General features: G+C 40.2%; 3 protein-coding genes across 5 annotated transcripts; 2 read left to right on the top strand and 1 right to left on the bottom strand.

The window, feature by feature from the left end:
• The first annotated feature begins 2,714 nt into the window (after window positions 1–2,714).
• p2rx3a (purinergic receptor P2X, ligand-gated ion channel, 3a) lies at window positions 2,715–7,781 on the top strand. The gene is made up of 12 exons (XM_084010563.1): window positions 2,715–2,898; window positions 3,545–3,680; window positions 3,858–3,929; window positions 4,097–4,163; window positions 4,897–4,996; window positions 5,150–5,227; window positions 5,374–5,515; window positions 6,221–6,357; window positions 6,447–6,540; window positions 7,116–7,181; window positions 7,272–7,349; window positions 7,462–7,781. Exons 1-12 carry the CDS (start codon window positions 2,774–2,776, stop codon window positions 7,588–7,590), a joined length of 1,224 nt encoding a protein of 407 aa, XP_083866689.1. The 5' UTR covers window positions 2,715–2,773; the 3' UTR covers window positions 7,591–7,781.
• Window positions 7,782–7,919: 138 nt separating this feature from the next.
• Window positions 7,920–15,714, bottom strand: LOC311014132 (uncharacterized protein). Of its 3 annotated transcripts, XM_084010540.1 has the most exons (8): window positions 15,534–15,714; window positions 13,462–13,735; window positions 12,884–13,393; window positions 12,651–12,799; window positions 11,352–11,742; window positions 11,075–11,210; window positions 10,787–10,998; window positions 7,920–9,796 (listed from the first exon to the last, which is right to left on the bottom strand). In XM_084010540.1, exons 2-8 carry the CDS (start codon window positions 13,540–13,542, stop codon window positions 9,548–9,550), a joined length of 1,728 nt encoding a protein of 575 aa, XP_083866666.1. In that variant the 5' UTR covers window positions 13,543–13,735; window positions 15,534–15,714; the 3' UTR covers window positions 7,920–9,547. The 3 variants fall into 3 exon arrangements, with proteins under 3 accessions (XP_083866666.1, XP_083866664.1, XP_083866665.1); XM_084010538.1 differs by lacking the exon at window positions 15,534–15,714 and adding an exon at window positions 13,983–14,449 and having other exon boundaries at window positions 12,884–13,735; XM_084010539.1 differs by lacking the exon at window positions 15,534–15,714 and having other exon boundaries at window positions 12,884–13,785.
• Window positions 15,124–19,706, top strand: rad9a (RAD9 checkpoint clamp component A). The gene is made up of 12 exons (XM_084010555.1): window positions 15,124–15,430; window positions 15,541–15,611; window positions 15,747–15,820; window positions 15,939–15,987; window positions 16,286–16,400; window positions 16,574–16,673; window positions 16,932–17,038; window positions 17,645–17,751; window positions 17,952–18,016; window positions 18,089–18,187; window positions 18,499–18,745; window positions 19,257–19,706. The coding sequence occupies exons 1-12, from the start codon at window positions 15,397–15,399 to the stop codon at window positions 19,365–19,367; spliced, it is 1,179 nt and encodes a 392-aa protein (XP_083866681.1). The 5' UTR covers window positions 15,124–15,396; the 3' UTR covers window positions 19,368–19,706.
• Window positions 19,707–19,739: the final 33 nt, after the last annotated feature.

Here is a 19,739-nt window from a genome sequence, read left to right as displayed (position 1 = left end):
CCGCGGTGTACATCACCCCCATTTAACCAGGCGGGGTGGTTTTGGAGTGTGTGTTATCACAGGAAGTTAGATGGCGACACTGGTGAAGGTTAGAGAGACAGCGGTTTCAACGGCAGGCCGAAGCCTAAGTACACGGTGGTTTGTAAAAGGGCTGCTATATTAGGGTTGAACAGGGTGGTTTTTAAGAGCCAAACACTCCCGGATGTGTGGTCCACTTAAGGAGTTGGTTTTGATGATAAGATGCTCTTCCTAACTCTCCACTGACTGCCTATCATGTTCACAGTCTCTGGTTTAGTGTGTCAGCATGCGAATATTCGGGAATTAGCAGCAAACACAAAGTACAGATTTTTTTTTTCCAGAAACGGAATCAAAAACCAAAGTGTTAGACAAATTAAAACGTGGACATTTACGAATTTGAGACACCATTAGGGAGGATCATTGAAGTGATTACTTATGAATATCTAAACCAGATTAGATTAAATCCATCCAGTTTGTCAAATGTTAACCTCGTAGTGGCGCTACAAGATACAGGGATCAGAGTAAATATCTGAGATCCATGAATATCCATAATCTTCATCAAATAGTTGTTGAGACATTTCAGTTCTGACCAATGAGGGACCGACCGTCACTGCCTTCCCTACAGCCAAATATGAGTCTCGTCTCTGTGTGTGTGTGTGTGTGTGTGTGTGTGTGTGAGGGAGGTTGTGTTCACGTGATCTTGGGATGTTTGTGTGCTGGCGTGTTCTAAATGTAGCGGTCAAACACGGATCGAGTGTGAACGTGTTTACAATGAATCCCTTCCTGTTAAATGACGATCTCTTCGGGTGGTTTCCCTTTTAACGAATAACTCCGACAGACAATCCTCCACTCCATCCTCGTGTGTCGCGCGTCTTCGATCTGCCAAATGGTGTCTCATCTTCGTAAATGTATATGTTTCAAAGTATCATTGTCCATTACAGGAATGCTCACAGTCTTTGTGATCAGCGTTACAGTCACAAGCAGCCTGAGAGCTTGTGCATGTGTGTTGATCCTGTCTTGTATTAGGTTACCAGTAATTGGCCACAAACATAATGGACCCACTTAAGAAATGACAATCTTCAGACACACACACACACACTCACACTCCCTCTGTCATTTTATCATTACATTATCTCCCTGATGTAAGAGCCAATAATGCTGGTGGAGCTTGTGAGTGTATTGAGAAGAATTGAGAGGTTGTATCATATGTTGCAATAATTGCACAGTTGTCAATAACGCAGTTTATAATTTATTATAGTGCATCAAGCCTCCTGTTAAGTATAGAATCAGATGTTTTTTTTTCTATACTGTTGATGTCCAGAAATGAAGAAAATAGCATTTGATGGAGACACATTTGTTTTTGTCTGAGTGGCTACATTTAAAGTTTACACAGCCACTTCCAAGAATGCATCTCCAATTCACTGATTTACTTGATATAGAATTGTAATTTAATTGATTTGAGCTAAAAACAAGGAACAATAATCGTATTGATATTGTTTTGTTTTTGCTTTTACAGAAATAGACAATAGACATGCTTTTTGATAAAGATCCCTTGAATATGGAGCAGCACACTATGTGATATGTAATTATGACATTTTTTTAAATAATATTTAGCATTTTGTATCTTATCAATTGACATGCAGAGAAGTATATATTAAGCTAATATATGCAGTGAATCGGCAACACTGATTTATCTGTCTGGTTCTAATTTGACTGAATCTTTATATGTGCAGGTCTTCTGGGATGTGAGTTCAAAAGGTCAACTGTCATTTGGGATATTTTAAAATGTCCAATAAGCCAAAATTGTACAATGAAAAAAGACTAGAAGTGATAACAAAGACAGCTTGATCTCAGATGGAAAACCTCTTGAGTTAGTAATAATAATACATGTAATTTATATTTTGCTTTTCTGAACCCAAAGAAGTAAAACTAAAACAAATATGCTTGTATTTAAGTAACAAACTTTATGAAAACATCTGACCAGAGGCAAAATATGAAAAATAACAACTTCACAAACTCAGTCCCATTCATAATCATGCCTCTTAAAGACCTTCGCCGTTAAATAAACCAACCAAATAAACAGGTAATGCATTGAAGAAGCCTTTTTAATTTAGTTTTACAGCTGCTGTTAAACAGCTTCAGATGATGTGTCATTTATGGTTCTGTGAGTGAAATGTGCAGGTTTGGAGGTTAGATTCCTTCTGAGTGACTCATTAACATGTGAATTAACGGACGGTCGTGTGCTTCAGATAAAAGCATCCAAGAAATGGCAAAGACCCACTGAAAGGATGTCAGAAATGTGTCTCGGGCAAATGAAAATGGATGAGATATTGATTTGTGTCCCTGAATAATCATGGTGAGAGAAAAAAGGCATGGGAGATAGGGATTTGTGGTGAAGAGAGACAGAGGAGGGAGGGAGGGAGGGAGGGAGGGACATGATACACTTTCACATTTCCCTCGTGCTCATTTGAGTAAAGGAAGGGGAGGTCCAGTCTGTGTCATAAAGCAGTGAAAGAAAGGAGGGAGAGAGTGAGGTTTATCCATCAAATATGCAATGAAGCAGATGAACGCGGGTCAGACCAAGTGACGGAACGACAGGATCAAAGTGACAATTGAAGCCAGAGTTCAGCTGCAGATTTATTTCTCTAAAGGCACCTGTTGAAGCTGGACAGGAGTTGCACTCGGACTCGGGAGGACCCGACCCGTCCTGTTGTCCATCACTCTCTGACTTAGACAACGAGTCGCCAAGGACTCCATGATGTGGGGCTTCGTCACTGACTTCTTCACCTATGAGACCACCAAGTCTGTGGTGGTCAAGAGCTGGACGGTGGGCATCATCAACCGGATTGTACAGATGCTCATCATCGCATATTTTATCGGGTCAGTGATGTGGGGTTTAGTGGGTAATTGTGGTTGTGTGGTACCTATCCTTCACAGGTTCGATTGTTTTAGCGCTGATGTTTCGAAGTTTGGTTCACCTTAATTATAAAAATACATAATTGTTTATCCAAACATGCAGATAGTTTTGGTTTTATTTTGCCAGATTTTCAGTTATCCTCCAGTTACATTTTTTCCTGGAACTACTTTTAGAATAAATTAAATTAAATTAATGTATTATGATTAAATTGTTAAAGTGTTAAACATACAATTTAAAAAATATATAAACAAAAAGGGGGCTGAAATCTGAAAGGTTGTCTAACCAGGCTCCAGCGCTGTTCTGAAAGTATTTCAAGATTCCATAAATATTTTTTGTTCTAAATGAAATTTAAAAAAATAAAACAATTTAAACAATGTATTATTGTTAAATCCAAACAAAGATGGTAACCAGCAATAACATTTCCCCATATATGAACCAAAGTAACGACCCAGGAGATCGAAAACATTAAATTAAAACATTAAATGTATTTTGGACTGGAGGTTCAATCTAACCCTTTATTGAAACCAATTTAAGGCTGCATTTATACTAAAAAAATGTAATGTTCTCGACTTCTTTAAGTGAACTCTTGACCTTTTTTCTCTGCTGCAGTTGGGTCTTCATCCACGAGAAAGCTTACCAGGTGGTCGACACTGGTGTGGAGTCCTCTGTGATGACTAAAGTAAAAGGCTTTGGTTACTCTAACAACCATGTGATGGATGTGGCTGACTATGTCTTCCCCCAACAGGTGAGTGGCCCTGATAACGCTCTTTAAGGTGCACTGAGATGTTTGGTGGCAGTTTGAGGTGCAGGTGAAAATCCCAGCGTTGATGATGCCATTGTTGATCCGCAAACTGTGATTATGGGCATCAGTTTTATGATGAACACGCTGCCAGTATACCAGGCATCTGCTGCTGTGTTTCAGGGTTCAGGTATCTTCTGCATCATGACCAAAGTCATCATCACAGAAAATCAGTTTCAAGGAAAATGTGCAGAGGTGAGAACGCTCGATCAAATGTGGTTTTGCCCAATTTGAACTGTTGTACTTGTTTACTTTGTTTTTTTTATATTTATTGTCTAATATAGTTATGTTATGTTAAGTCATTAAGGGTTGAGTGTATGCACGATGTCACATTTTAAGTTTCTGTGTATGTGTTTCAGTTTGGGAAAGCGTTTAGTTGTGACACAGATGAAGACTGCCACAAGCATTTGGGCAGCATCCTTTCCAACGGTGAGTCGAACTTCTTATAGAGATAAACTTTCACGTCATTGTCGAGGATGTTAAAGGGTAACAACATGTTTCTAAGTCACTAACGGGGACGACAATTTTAGAAAGTGGTCCAGCGAGAACACTGTGTTTATATGATAAATGGTAAATGGCCTCATTTATATAGCGCTTTTCTCCAAAGCGCTTTACAGTAATGACTGACATTCACCCATTCACTCACACATTCACACACCGACGGCTGAGTCAACCACGCAGGGTGACAGCCAGCTCGTCAGGAGCAATTAGGGTGAGGTGTCTTGCTCAGGGACACCAGGCACTCAGCTAGGAGGAGCCGGGGATCGAACCGGCAATCTTGCGGTTGCCAGCCAACCCGCTCTACCTCCTGAGCTAAGCCCCCCCATATGATGATCCAATTCTGGTGAAGATTTTTCATTTTCAATTCCCATCCCTTAAAAGTAAAGCCAGTTTTATACATAACCTTCAGGTTTGGTTCCATTTAACATAATGTGTACATAAGGTCGGGTCTTATATGTCATATAAAACGGAAAACATAGAGCGCAAAACAAGGAATTAAGACTATTTACACATTCACACTCTCTGCAGATGATGCGCAAAATATACCTCTAGTTAAAAGATAACTAATAGAGAATAGATAACTCGTGTTGCTGCTACTGCACTGATAACCAGATCATTGTGTGTCCCTTTAACCCTGCTCTCCTTCTGTCGACCACAACAGGGGTCATAACAGGTACTTGCATTAAACCCTCCAATAATGACACAAAGGGCCGATGTGAGATTGAAGGATGGTGTCCGGCTGAGAACGACCAAGTTAATGTGTAAGATTTACACGTATACACACACACACACACACACACACACACACACACACACACACACACACACACACACACACACACAGAGATTACGCTTGCACACAGGACTTGAAAGCCTTGATTTTCATCCTCCATCTCTGTCAACATCCTGCCCAGAGAAGCGATGCTGGATGTGAGCAACTTCACCATCTTCATCAAAAACAGTGTTCGCTTTCCATACTTCGATGTCACCAGGTGCGTCTCACACACACACACACACACACAACACATTCTGGTATTCAAGCAGCTGGAAACAAATGTGTGGAAAAATATGTTATCATCACACATAACCTGCTACATGCTCCTTCTCTAATTCTAAACACGAAACCATTTTCTCTCAGAGGGAACTTTCCCTCCACAATGTCGGGCGACGAGATCAAGAAATGTACCTACCATCCGGAGTCGAACCCCTTCTGCCCCATCTTTCGCGTGAGCGACGTGCTGAACTACACTAAACAGAACGTGTCATCCCTGGCAAGCAAGGTCTTGTCCATTTCCTTAACTCTTCCTCCTCAAAGCTCAAATGACGTGACCGCAAAGGAAACTTCACATAAAGAGAACGTTTTGTTGACACTCATGACACACACCGGGGAGTGAGGATGTAGTTTATAGACACAGAGCAGGAGGGAGGGCAAGTGAGGTCAAACAAACATGGGACTTTCATCCAGGAGACCGGTGTACAAGACCAGTGTTCGTGTACCAAAGTTACGTTGGTTTGTGACATTTTTTCCGTACTTTAATTTTTAATTTGATGGTGATGTTTTCTAAACCTAAGTGTTGAATTCATAAAGTTAGTCAGTATGTGGTGAGTTGGGATGAAAGCGTGTTGGAATAGGACGAGGGTTGTCATGACAGATAAACCCACTTGATATAAAGTAGTAAACAGAACAGTAGAAAGGAAGTGAATATCCGGGAGGGATTGTGACTAGCTGGAGCTCACCCGGCTGTCTTATAAGCAGTTTTATGCGAATCTTCGATAGAGTTTCTAGAAAGAGATATTTTGTAAAGACAAACTGGTTATTTTTATTATACTATTAACTGGCCTGACCTAACCCTGGTTATTCCATGCCGGAAGTTGTTTAAGTACAAAGCAGGATCAATTCTGTACATGAGGTTGCTCATTTACCACATACTTTAAGATGTAGAGCCTCAATGTCCAGCCGTCTTTTCCTCGTCCTTCTCTTGCAGGGTGGAGAAGTAGGGATAAACATTGAGTGGAAATGTAACCTGGACCGGGACATTGAATATTGTGTACCCAGGTACTCATTCACGCGATTGGACGCACCATTTGCCAAGAATGCCGTCTCGAAAGGATACAACTTCAGGTAGTGGGGTCATTTTTTTCCTCTGGATGTCAACTCAATCTTATTATTCCTTTTCAATCTTCACTTGTTTTCCTTCTCTTTGCGTGCAGATTTGCCAAATATTATAAGACAGAGAATGGGACTGACTTTCGGACACTTCACAAAGCATTTGCAATCCGCTTTGACGTTATGGTCACTGGCCATGTGAGTTGTGTGAACTTGTGGCGATGAGTGTAAACCATGATTTGATTCAGTAACTTGTAACCAAAATTCTATATCCATGAAATAAACATGCGATAATGCGAGTGAGACTTTTTGTATTCTTCTGAAAGGTGAAAAAATAACATATTTATTCTATAAAAAAGTAGTCCTGCATAATATTTTATGCTGAATACAAAAATGTAATTAAAATATGCTTGGTTATTTTTAACATTTTCAGTAGACTACATGCTGGCAGGGGAGAGTGTGTCTTAAACGTATTAAAACATTAATCATAAGTAAGAATCACGATTAATCCGATTAAATGCATTCATATCGATTATTGGTGAAGCCAAAACGATTCATTCTATTTATTTATTTTAGCAGATCGATTTAGTAGAATCTATAGGACTGACAATCGATTCATCGATTAATCGAATGAATCGCTACACCTCTACTGTCCGGGACTTTTTGTTTTAACCGTAACGGTGTGTCCATGATTGTTTCGAAAGGTGCCCATAAATAAAATGTATAATTGTTGTTGATGCATAACGTCACATAACTGACTCCATCTGTTCCAGGCTGGAAAGTTTGACACAGTCCCAACACTGATCAACGTGGTAGCTGCCTTCACCTCTGTTGGACTGGTAGGGATGATTAAAAAAAAAGATAAAAATGTATTTTTCTTGTTGCTGTCAGCTTTGATTTTGTACTATTTTTCACGTCTTCGTCGACAGGGTACAGTTCTCTGTGACATCATCTTACTGAACTTCTTGAAAGGGGCAGAACAGTATAAAGCCAAGAAGTTTGAAGAGGTAATTCATGTTTTTGTAATACAGTAATACCTCCACCAAAGCATTTTGAGTCCAGGTGAGCTTCCCTGTAAGAGCTTCATCCCAGATTTCCTTCATTGTTGTGTCCATTCAGGTGTCCGATGCTCAGATAGCAGCATCCCTTGCTCAGAGCCCAACCAGCCAGATATCACTCAAAGAAGGTAACAAGAGCCCCTACGACTCCGGAGCCATGTCCCTCTCTGCCTCTGACCAACAAATCTGACCGACTACTATAATAATCTGAAGAAATGGATTGTCTCTCTTTGTCTTTCCCTTATTGTCTTATTGCAAGAGATGAATTCTGCCTTCTCTGGTTGTCAGGATTTTATGGTCAGTTTGTTTAGTATGGCAAGTTTATGGAGTTGGGTTAAGGACAGCAATGCTTTTTAGCCCATATGAATATCCAAATCAATAACTAAGCCTGCTGGTTAGCAACAGTCAAGCAGATCTTTCCCCAGACAAAGATTTAAGATGAAGCTCAAAGAATAGCTAGTTCTTCTCCATTTATATTAAGCTTGGTTGAAGTATAGCCATTAAACTCAGAGGGAAATATACAGTAGTAAACATATTACTTTTATTATAAGCAGTTTCATTTTACAAGACATTAACGGCTACAGTAAACTGGAACCTCAGGTCAGCCAGACATATTAAAGCTGAATAAATCCCCTTCTCAATTCCTGTTAGCTTTGCTCAAACGAGCCAGAATTAAAAACAACATGTAAAAAAAAAAAAAAATACAACAATGCTGCGAATAAACTATTTGCGTAACTTTTTGCAGAATTTCTCTTCCTTGTCACGTTCGCACCCTCACCACCCTTCTTCTCTGTTCTGCGCATAGATAAAAGCACTGAGGAGCCTCGAAATGGTGTAAAGACATGGTTAATAATGACGCTTGAGTGTGATATGAGTGGGGTCTGCAGTGGGATAAATGTGTGTGTGGCTTGAGGTTTACAAATGGTCCATTATTAGTCCACTTCTGGAAGATGACACCCAGTGGATGTTAATGTACAGACTAATGGACTAATCTTTTTTTTTTTTTTTTTGGATGCAAAATGACATCATGGTTCTATTTTTCTCTGTCTATTTCTCTGGTGTACGCCCACATTTTTTATCCCAAACATTTAAGTAACTTACTGTATTTTAGCTCTCTCTTTATCACACACTTACTGTACATTTTAGTACCCCCCCTCCTCTCTCTGTGACCCCCCCTTGTTTCACTATAAACTGTGACCAGGGCACTAATAGCAGCTAAAGAGCCTCTTAATGGCCCTGACAGTGATTTACGAGAGAAGATAGCTGTGAAGGGAGGCCACAGAGGAACTGACAGCAGTCGGTCACAACGTTTGATGTACTAATTTAATCACACAAATCAATATCAAGCATGTAATGGAAATGGCATAATATAATACACAGCACTATAAAGTACTCTCTGAATGTTGCCCCTGGTCCCTCATTGAAGCAAAGCTGCAGCTCGTCTCTGGACAGAATGGACAAATAGTTTTGCGTTGTTAATTACCATTGTTAATTGAAAAGCAGCTAGCCTAGTGGAGTTTAACAGGGTTTATGTACCAGACCAGCTGCCAGCAGAGACTCCAGGATAAACATAACCACATACAGTATGAGAACGTTTTCATCTACATATTTCTCAAAAGTGTCAAACAAGTCCTTTAAGCAAATGGCTTCGAAATAGTGTTTTGAAGATCTGAACAGGGAGCAGCAGACGATCAGAAACCACCAATAGTCTGCTGTCACTCCCTCAGCTCAGACTCTCTTTCCTTCACTGGGGTTAATTTCCCAGGATGGCCGGTCAGGGAGCCATTTCCAAGAGACAGTCTGCTGCTGGTCAGTGTGCAGATGGAGTGGGAGGGGAAGGAGGACGACGACGACGACACAACATCTCTTATAAAAGCTGGTGGAAGAATATTCATTCCGGAAGCCAAATAGACGACTGACTTGTGCAGCTGATGTGACACTGGAAGAATAATCCAGTCTACAAAAAGAGTAGAGGGCCTGAACAAGCTGCAAAGGCTGGGAATACTCAACACTTGATCAATTATCACAAACGGTGGTGGTGTGGAGAGGGATGATGAGGACTCAGGGCACACAAAGGATCTTTAATTGTCCAGAAAAAACTTGAAAGTCTATAAAACCAAATGCTTGTCCTTGCAGTTTCATAGTCTCTATCTGTGCTTCCTTCCTGTGTTCATCCTCTTCAGAGCCTGTATCCAAGCAGGGAGACTAGGCCGGCGTGCTGGTGCTGCCACTTCCTCTATTTCTTCCTGCTCTTCCTCACACTCCTGCTCTATCACAGAGTCCTCTTCTTCTCCCCAGTCCTCCTCCGAGTCTATATCGTCCAGATTCAGCTCTGGAGGCGCTATGGCCACCACCTCCTCTGAAAAATGAACCCGTCGGTTCTCCTCAACTCGCCTCTGATTCAGAGTGAATGGAATTAGAGAAAAGGAGAGATGATCAGAAAGTGGCAAATAAAGAAGTATCGTATAGAATAAAGTAGTTTAAAAATAAAATGTTGTGCTTCTTTTTATCATTTAAAGTGTGTGTAGAATTAGGAAAGTATTGTATTTGACCTATACAACATTGATTGCACTGTATTTCAGTTAAAATAATTTTACCAATCTGTTATCTGTTTGAACAATTTAGCTTCATGGAAAGTTCCCTCAAGAGTCTTTATAATTTTAGTCAGCTGGGCATAAAATGTCTACAGGCAAACAATGACTTCAACATATGTGAAGTTTAAAATAGAATAAAGAAATAATGAATGAATATTGCATTAAATTAAGTATTTGTTTCATGGATATATTTAGTAACAATTTATATTGTTTTTTTTTTCAAGAAACGTCTTGGGTATGATTACAAAAAATATTCAGAACCACTCTTGAACTGAAAATAAAGTGTTTCTAATATTTTAAAACAATCAATTTACTACTACTACTAATAATAATAATAATAATAATAATAATAATAATAATAATAATAATAATAATAATAACAATAACAACTTTATTTATATAGCACTTTAAAAATAAAAGTTTATAAAAGTGCAGATAACAAATAAAAATAGATTTGATGCAGTCATATTAACAAAACAATTTAATCTAAGAATGTTATTTTTCAGACAAAGATATCATAAATACGTATAAAGTGCATACTAATATTGTTTTTGCAGGTAGAATACAATATTTTACTTTTATGAATATATATTGTTGTAATAATAGTGTCAGCACACTCAAAAAATAAGCTTTTACAAAAAATCCACACAATTACTATTTTGACTTTTTTTTTTTTTGTAAGTGTGAACACAGGCATACACAAACCTGCTTAGAATTAGAACGTGGACTACATCTTTACATTTTAAACCACAAGGGGGCAGTGTGATAAACAGTCATCCTTTTCCTACTTACCCTTTTTGTCTCTGTTTCCATTGAGTGCTGTGAATCCTGGGATATGGAGTGTTTGAGGACTCCCCGGGGCGCAGGAGCAAAAGGAGAAGATGGAGAAAGAGGCGGAGGAGAAGACGTTCGGATGTATAAAGGCATGAGGTCATCATGCTGCGACTCTCCTGGCTGCTCCTTCATATGGTTGCTTGTTTGGCTCAGTAAAGGTATGGACGCCTCTGTGAGATGAGAGACAAATTGAGTTTCTAACTTGCCTGAAACATGTGATTATGCAGAGTATTGTGTTGTACTGACCTCCGCCTGCCTCTCTTTCATCACTTATTGTCTGAAGCCTGTCGTCTCTTCTATGAGCCGACTGATGCTGTCTCTTCCTGTTGAGGTGGACTCGGCTCTTCAGCACTGAGTTTTCCAGGATAGCTGCAGGCTGCACAACAAAACAGTGAACAGGGTGACCAACTCATGACGGGAAGTCAAATTTGGAAAACGTGCATTTTCATTTTTGAGTACATTTTTAGAGGAACAAATGATTTCTGTGAAAATAGTAGCATCATGATTTAGAACTAATCTCTACCGAGGAAGTTGATCTACTGGCATGTCCGTGCTCCATTGGTTCTGACTGATCAGCCGCACTGTTAATGTCCCGTCCTGCAGCTTTTCTTCCTTCTGAAAGGTCCATGCTGACAGCTTGGAAAGCATCAGGTGATATTTGTGCCATGCTGAAATCGAAATCCTCAGCTCCTGTCAGGCTGCGCTGGCTGTTCGCGCCTCCTTCTTGGTTCATCCGAGATGATTGACCCCTATCACGAGGATTTGGTGGGATTTTGAGTTCTGATGGTCTCTGATGGGCCGAGGTGGCTGACTGCTTGGTGTTGAGGAACATGGCCCACTCCTGACCCGTTACGATCTCCTCCAGCAAGCTAAACGAGCCCAGGCCAAGCTCAAAGTCACTGGTGGATCTGGAACTGGAGAGGAGATTCTGTCAGTGCAGCACATTTTATTACCTGCCAATTTTATTCAATGTGAATCAATCCCACATGCACCTCCTGTAGCTCATTAAAGCAGCACGTGTGTATTTATCAGTCAAGCTTTCATTTTATGCCTTTGTTTTATATACTGCGTGTGTTTTGTATTGTGGTTCCTTGTTTTATGTTGGATATAATCTGTCTATTTGTGTTTGTTTTCTGGTGAATATATAGACACATTTGGATTGTGTGGAATGCTGAGGTTTTTTTTGTGAAACTATTTGTTGAAAAACTATTTAAAACACATTATTTAGCCTCACTTTTGCACTGGGTTACATGTTTCTTCATTTGTTGGCCATCAAGGAAAGATACTCTATAGCAAAGATGCTACATTAGTGGTTCCACCAATGTTTTGAAATGGTACACTACGTGGGCATCGTGATGAATGGGGCCCATGGATGCTGAAGATTTCCAGAATATCTGGCTAATTTTATACTTGAACATCAAACTTTCTTTGCTTCATGCGCCACTGAGCAACTTTCATAGGAACACAAACGGTGCCTCCTCCAACAATGCTCTTTCCTTTAAGGTATTTATGTTATGCTGTGCAGTAATAAAAATCTCAAAAGACTTATTGCATTACGAACGTATGACTGAAGAAGGCTGATGACAGACGCTGTCAGTGACAGAGGTGTGTTTGGCACATCACGTCACATAAATCAGCCCAAACTGATATCACAGCTCTGGAAACATCTCAGAAATACCTCGCATAACTTACTAGTTTCGCTATGCCTGAGAGAACTAATAGAGAAAACATGATCGTGAGCTCATTCACCCTGTGTCGTGCTTAGTCCAGGACTGGTTTGAGTGTATTTTATTAATTCTTAGGACATTGGTTTGTAGATTACCTCATATGTCCTTCGTTAGTGCCGTCTCCTGTATGTGTGGGAGGAGTGTTACTGGGATCATTGCTGTCGACTGAATGATGGGTCCTTTCTTCCTCCTTATTTGTTGTGTTCATGACATTTTCTGCTGTCAGCTGCTCTTGAGCTGAAATCTGTGAAGTAAAAAAGTTGTACTTTTCAGTTCAAATGTTAACGTTGGCAATTGAAACTAAGTATAATGAAAATGCACTACTAACTTTAGTTCCTTGTTCATTCTTCTTATCTTCTGTGCCTCCTTCTTTTCCTTTTTTGCCAAAACTTCCAGGCCTGTCCCTCCATTTTTCCTTGATCTTCTGAGTCCATCGCCTCGTTTTATTCTCAGATGATCGCTGTTTTCTTCTTGAGTTGCTGTTTGCCGCGACAATCTGCATGTCTTTACTCTGTGCTGAAGCTCCAACGCCTCCATTTCCCATATGCAACACGTCATTTTTTTTACTTTTTGTGTCAAGATTTGCATCCGTGGGCTTCAAGGACCAACCGTAGACTTTGGGTTTAAAACTCTGGTCCTGGTTCTGATTCTGTCCCATGCTTGTGACAGCAGCTTTATCATTAGGGATGTGCCTTGCCCCGTCAGTCCTCTCAAAGGAAGTGATATCAGCATCCTTAAGTGATTTGTCAGGAAACAGCTGTCCTGTTAGGTTGATACCAGGCTGAGGTGCGTGTCCCAACACTCTGTCCTCAACTCTATCACCATCAATGTTGTCTTTCTGTGAGGGGAAGGAAATTAAGCCCCTGTCCACTACACCACCATGACTTGTTTTTTGAGTTTCCTCACCTTCGAGGCCAAAGCTAGTGTCTGCAGCAGAACTCCCAATCTCGTTTGAAGGGATACCATTGGTACCAATCTCCAAGCCATTAACAGGACCACTGCTTACTCTCTGCATGTTGGAGGCTCCTCTTTCTCCATCTTGCCCCCATGTGAAAGCAGCTGTGGTGTGTACAGGCGTGTGCAGGTTTGCCTGGCCCTCTTTTCCTGGCTGGAGCTTCAGTCTCTGCAGCATGGACTGCAGCAAGGCCTGGGTGTCTTTTGGATTGGGTGACTCAGACATCTAGGAACAAAACAGCTGGGTATCAAAGCCAGTCACAGGAAACAAAGAATGCATGCAAACACAACAATGTCCACTAAACAGGGATAGATTCCACACAGTCTTATGTAATGAGTTGCTTTAAAAGGAGACTGGAGACCATAACGGCAGAAAATAGCTGTGTCAATCATGTCACTCCTTAAGACTCCTGTTTTCATATCATTATTTCAGAGTTTTTCAACACAAATATCAAGACAGGTCCATCTCTTACGATTTAACTTCCTCAGCTAGGGTAGTAATTCTTCTTTTACTCTGTGTAGGCTGCTTCTTCGTTCGCTGTCATACTGCTGCCATTCCTCCATAATCCACAAAAAGTTCAGCCACAGTCTCTCTCTTTTTCTCTTGCTTTGGCACAAAGCTGAGCCAGACACAAAACTATTCCTGACTGTGGTCCTCTCAGGTCTTTTCTCTTTCCCCAAATGTCCGTGGTTTCATTGTTTTAGTCGTAGCTCTTCAGCAACAGCCATTCATATCAACAGTGATGGGAGGAGACACTGCACTGCAGCGTACTTCACATACTGAAGCAGACCAACTAGATAGACCAGTGAGGTGAGTAATTACGCATTGACAGTGACTCTCCCTCTTTCTCTTTCTTTCTCTGCCCATCTTTCTATCTGCCTTTCCTTCCGTTCCATTTCACTTCCTGGCTCCCTGACTAACACATGTGCACACACCCTCTTTCTTCCCACCATGACGCTTGAGTTGTAATTACAGGGCATTTTAGTGAGAAGCTTCTATTTATGCCTTCAGAATGAAAGAAATAAGAAAATGCCACCATGACCTTTGGCATAACCCCCAGTAACTCTGTGAACTCTATTTATTTATTTTATTTTATTTTTGTGAAAATGTAAAAACAGTCTTTGCCTTTATTTAGGAAATAAAATGTGATGTGAATCCAATAACAAGATGCTGTACTGGAGACTGAAGAGTACAAAAGAAAAGAAAAGAAAAGAAAAGAAAAGAAAAGAAAAGAAAAGAAAAGAAAAGAAAAGAAAAGAAAATCTTCAATGAACAATCATATTACCAAGTTGTTAATAACAACAACAAAAACAACAACAACAACAATAATAATAATAATGCTATAATATCACTACGACAACAACAACTATACTGCTACTCAAATCAGAATCAGATTATAATAATAATTATAATAATAACACACAACACTGTTGAAACGCTGACATAAAGAAGCCTCCCTCAATATAGTAATTTAATATAATCATTACCAATAATTACATGTATTTGTCAATGATCCCATATCAAATACTTTCATATTCGGCTGAACGATGAAACGCATTGCGCATGCGTTTGGCCAAACCACGCCTCTTTGAGTTTCAGCCTCTCTGATTGGTCATTAGTAAGGAAGCGGGGAATGGCGGCGTAAACAACGCAAACGTCGGTACAGGATACTGCTTAGTCAAACCGCTGTTGAAAATAAAATGTAAAAATTAAGCGTGAACTAAACAGACTACGGTTTCGACACTAGGAAGATTTCCGCTCGGTCTGCAAACTATTACAATCCCACATATTCACTTCTTTGTGGTGTTCAGCAACTAGTTCCGTCCAATTTTAGCCTAGTTTGCTAATTTAGAGAAACAGTAGTATCTTAACGTTAGTTTGTAGAGATGGACTGCGTCGTGACGGGAGGAAACGTGAAAGGTAAAGTAAGCAACAATGTCCTGCCATTTCAAACCTTTGAACAAACTCTTAACATACAACAGTACTCAGCTGTTAATTGGGTTGTGTATGTGTGTGTATGTACCGTCCAGTGCTGGCCAAAGCCATCCATTCTCTGTCTAGGATCGGTGATGAACTCTACGTGGAGCCTCAGGAAGACGGGGTGAGCTGCTCTGATACTGTCGTGCATACCGTCGCTTCCTCCCGTCATGCATATAGTCCTGTTGCTTCCTGTTGATGCACACATTGCGTCAATAAATGGTGCTGATATCGTGGGGTTTTTCTCTCTCTCTTCTAGCTGGCCTTGCGGTCTGTGAACTCCTCTCGGTCGGCATACGCTTGCTTCCTGTTCGCACCACTCTTCTTCAGCAGGTGCAGACTGCGTGCTTGTGTATAAACTGCACTGAGAGAGAGAGTGAACTCAACATCACATTCTTGTGTGTCATTTGTTATTGCTTTACATCACCTTCCCCTCCCATTTCTTATGTAGGTACACAATCCCCGGTGGGCACGCCTTCCGATGCAAGATAGCAATAAAGGTGTGGTGAGAGAATAAAATTACCTATGGTGATTTAATTAAGTGCTTTAGTTCATATTCATGTATATGGACTGCAATTGTCTATGATGTACACCCTAAAGCTCTCAGATGAGTTTAAGTGCTCCCTCATCAACACCACCTTTACTGCATGTCCTTAAATGCGTCTGAAATGTTGTCATGACAGCTTCAGTGTAGAGTATAAGATCAATTAATATCATTGCATATTAACATAGTCGTGGTCATGTCCCGTTGCATATATTTCTATTTCATTCCCATTTGTATGTTATTGTGTGTGTCAGAGTGTGCAGGCCGTGTTCAGGTCTCTAGCTACTCTCGAGAAAACGGTGGAAAAGTGTCACATCGAGCTGGATCAGCAGAAAAACCGCCTCACCTTCACCCTGCACTGCAAACATGGTATCTACGCTACATTTCCTGCTCATATAATTCACATTGCTTTAAGTAAAAAAAAATTTGTTTTAATGACATCGTATTTATACTGACTCTTATTTAAGCCATTTATTTATACATTGCATTGTATTCTATGTACTTTTGTACTCAAAATGTTTGTGTTGGTATTTTCTCTGCAGGCCTCATGAAGACACATAACCTGTCTTTCCAGGACAGTGAAAGCTTGCAGGCCATGTTTAATAAAGACAGCTTTGCCAATGTATTCAGATCCCAGCCCAAGTGAGTGAAGTCTTTCTACATATTTGTTACAAAAAATAAAAGAGATCTCCAGTCCGTTTATAACCTTTGAAAGAGGCGTATGCCACTTCTAATGCAAAAGTTTTGATCTATAAAAACAAACTACATGAGAGAATGTGTGTTGTCAGAGAGGAACACCGTATTAGCAAACTCTTTCGTAGATCCACCCCAACAAGTGGTGTGGTCGTTTGCTTTACTTCTTTTTATTGTTGCTCTCTTTTTGTCTTCCCTTGCTCTCAGGCTGCTGGTGGACACAGTCGTCCACTTTCCTCCGTCTCTGGAAGAAGTGACCGTTTCAGTGAGTGATGAACGAATGTGGATCAGGAACCACGTGGAGGAAGAAGCAGGTGACTCTTATTTTTTTTTTCACGCACAATAACAAGTTGCAAACGTAATAAAATTACAAAAACACGTGAACTCTGTTATTTATACAAATCTTGCAAATCAAATGTGAAATATTCAAGTAATTTAGAATGAAGAATGTCATCATTTTAGTGTGACAGAACCTACAGTACTAAAAATCAGGGTTGTTGTTTGAACATTTTGAGGTTTCAATTGGCAAAACAGAAGTAAACTTGAATTTTTATAATTTTAACATTTTTTAAATAAACATAACTTAAGCATATTTAATTAGATTTACTCTTCCCACAGCCCTATTGAGTATTTGTATTACCAAAAAAAAAATGCCATAATGTCACTAATATTAACATGGAGAAATAATGCAAAAAGAGGAAGGATGCATTTGAACCCAGTGGTGTCTTTGTGTGTAGAAAGGCAGAACTATATTGTGTAGGTTGTTCTCAATTCTGCAAGTTTACAGAAATAGAATTAATAATATAAGAATATTAATTTCTTTATTAAGTTATTTCTTCACACTAAAAAATGTCTGCTTTTGTCCTTCATTCACTCTTACTTTTCTTTCTGTTTCTCGTGCTCCCCTGTTTCCCTCTCAGACCAGTCAAAGGCCATGCTGACAGAGCTGTGTCTGGCTTCAGACGAGTTTGACTATTTTGCCGTCCGAGCTCACAACAGCATCACGTTTTGTCTGAAGGAGTTACGGGTGAGACAGAGGACAAAGGAGAAACGGAAGAGGAGGATTAGTCAGGAGGGGGAAGATGGGGAAATTCACTAGAGGGAGAAAAGTCATTTTCAGGAAAAGGACACTGAGGGCAGACGGTTACAATGATGACGTATAGCTGATGACTGAAAAACAAAAATTAAGTTGGTTTTCTAAGTGAGATTTTGTCATTTCTGCTCTAGGGTTTGTTAGTGTTTGCGGAGTCTACTGGTCTCCCTATTTCTATGTACTTTGATGAACCGGGCAGGTAAATATACTCACATACATATGTTAGTGAATCACTTGTGTTCCTATGATGTTAACATTTTGTGTGTGTTAGTCCTATAGTGCTTACAGTAACAGACAGTGTGCTGGAGGGGAACTTTGTGCTGGCCACACTTTCTGATGACCCCAACCACCGTAAAACCAACACCAGACGGTAACGCTCAAACTAAACTGGATGCAGAAATGATGTGGGGGAAACATTGTTGTGCAAATTTAAAAAAAAAAATGTTTGGGATTCATCCGGTAAATCCGCAGCATTTTGAAAAAGTGTCTGTATTTGTGTCTTCATCCACCAGTTGGTGTGGCTTCTCCGCACCATCAGTGCTAAAGATTTCCTGCCTGATATCAGGACTTAAGAACTACCATGAGTTTACATCCAAGTGCACTGTCACTGTCAATGAAGGTCAGGCCATTTTAACCTTTCTCCTACTCATTCATGTCATATACCATTTCCTGTCTCCTCAGAGCACAAACCCCACCGCCGCCCCCTCCGGATGACTTCATGAATGATGACATAGACTCCTACCTGATCGCCATGGATACCAGCATTGCACCAGGTCCCTCAGCCACCGGTCCGCCAACACCCCCATTAGCTGATTCCATATGTTTAAAACAGACTGCTGCAGCCAATCACAGGACAAGGCTTCACAGTGAGGAGGAGGAGGAAGAGGAAGATCAAACAGCCGAGTCAGGCAGACCACCTAATAAGAAGGTATGGTTTGGTTTCACATGGATAAATTAACTACGATATTAAAATGTATTTGCACCTGTCCAGGGTGTACCCTGCCTTCGCCCAATGACAGCTGGGATCGGCTCCAGCCCCCCCGTGACCCTAAATACAGGATAAGCGGTAGAAAATGGATGGATGGATGGATTAAAATGTATTTGCTCCCAACCTTATTTCCTGTCAACATTTGACAGTTAGATGAGACCACCTTGACTTTCCATGCATAACGATTACTTAAGCGGACACGAAAGTCTCTTTTTTTGTACTGGACTGGAGACATTTTGAGGTAGGAGTTGACAAAGTATACAATCATCTCTGACAAGGTTATTCCAGTTAGAGATATCTTTCACTTTAGCAAATTATTACGATATTCATCCAGATCATGGACTAGGCTTGAGGTAATAATTGGCTGGATATATCTTGTAGAAGTGACTTAAACTTTACATTTGAAATAAAAGACATTCTCATAATATTCTTTGTATTTTTGTTTTCTCAGTTCTGTTCCTTATTCTTTGGATCGGTGCTTCCCCCGTCCTCACAGATGGCCACTCAACCTATGACAAGCCATGAAGTGTTGGCCAGTGATAGTGAGGATGACGTACAGTGAAGTAGAGTGACAGTGGACTGTCTGATGAGAGGTGGACTTTTACTTTTATACACATGCCACCAGCAGCACTAGAAAAGAAATGGACACTTTGGACCCTTATTTCCCATCTTCATCAGCCTGAACAAGTGTTGTACAGGGACTTTTTTTTCTTTTTACATGGGCAAAAATATGCAAGAAAAAGAACAGAACAGGATGACCACTGTATCCCAATGTTTTATTAGATTATAATGTTAATGGTGGAGTTGAAAATATGGGATTATGTGTAACTGGACATGAAGCACTTCCTGTTTCGTTTAAAGTCTGTTTGGTTTGTGATCATGGTGCAACAAAAAAGGTCCTGTTACTCTGTAAATAAAAGAAACATATTTGCCA

This window comes from Eutrigla gurnardus (assembly GCF_963514095.1).
Source record: "Eutrigla gurnardus genome assembly, chromosome: 5".
Taxonomy (NCBI): Eukaryota; Metazoa; Chordata; class Actinopteri; order Perciformes; family Triglidae; genus Eutrigla; species Eutrigla gurnardus.
The sequence above is the reverse complement of the archived record's forward strand: the minus strand, read 5'-3'. Positions and strand labels throughout refer to the sequence as shown.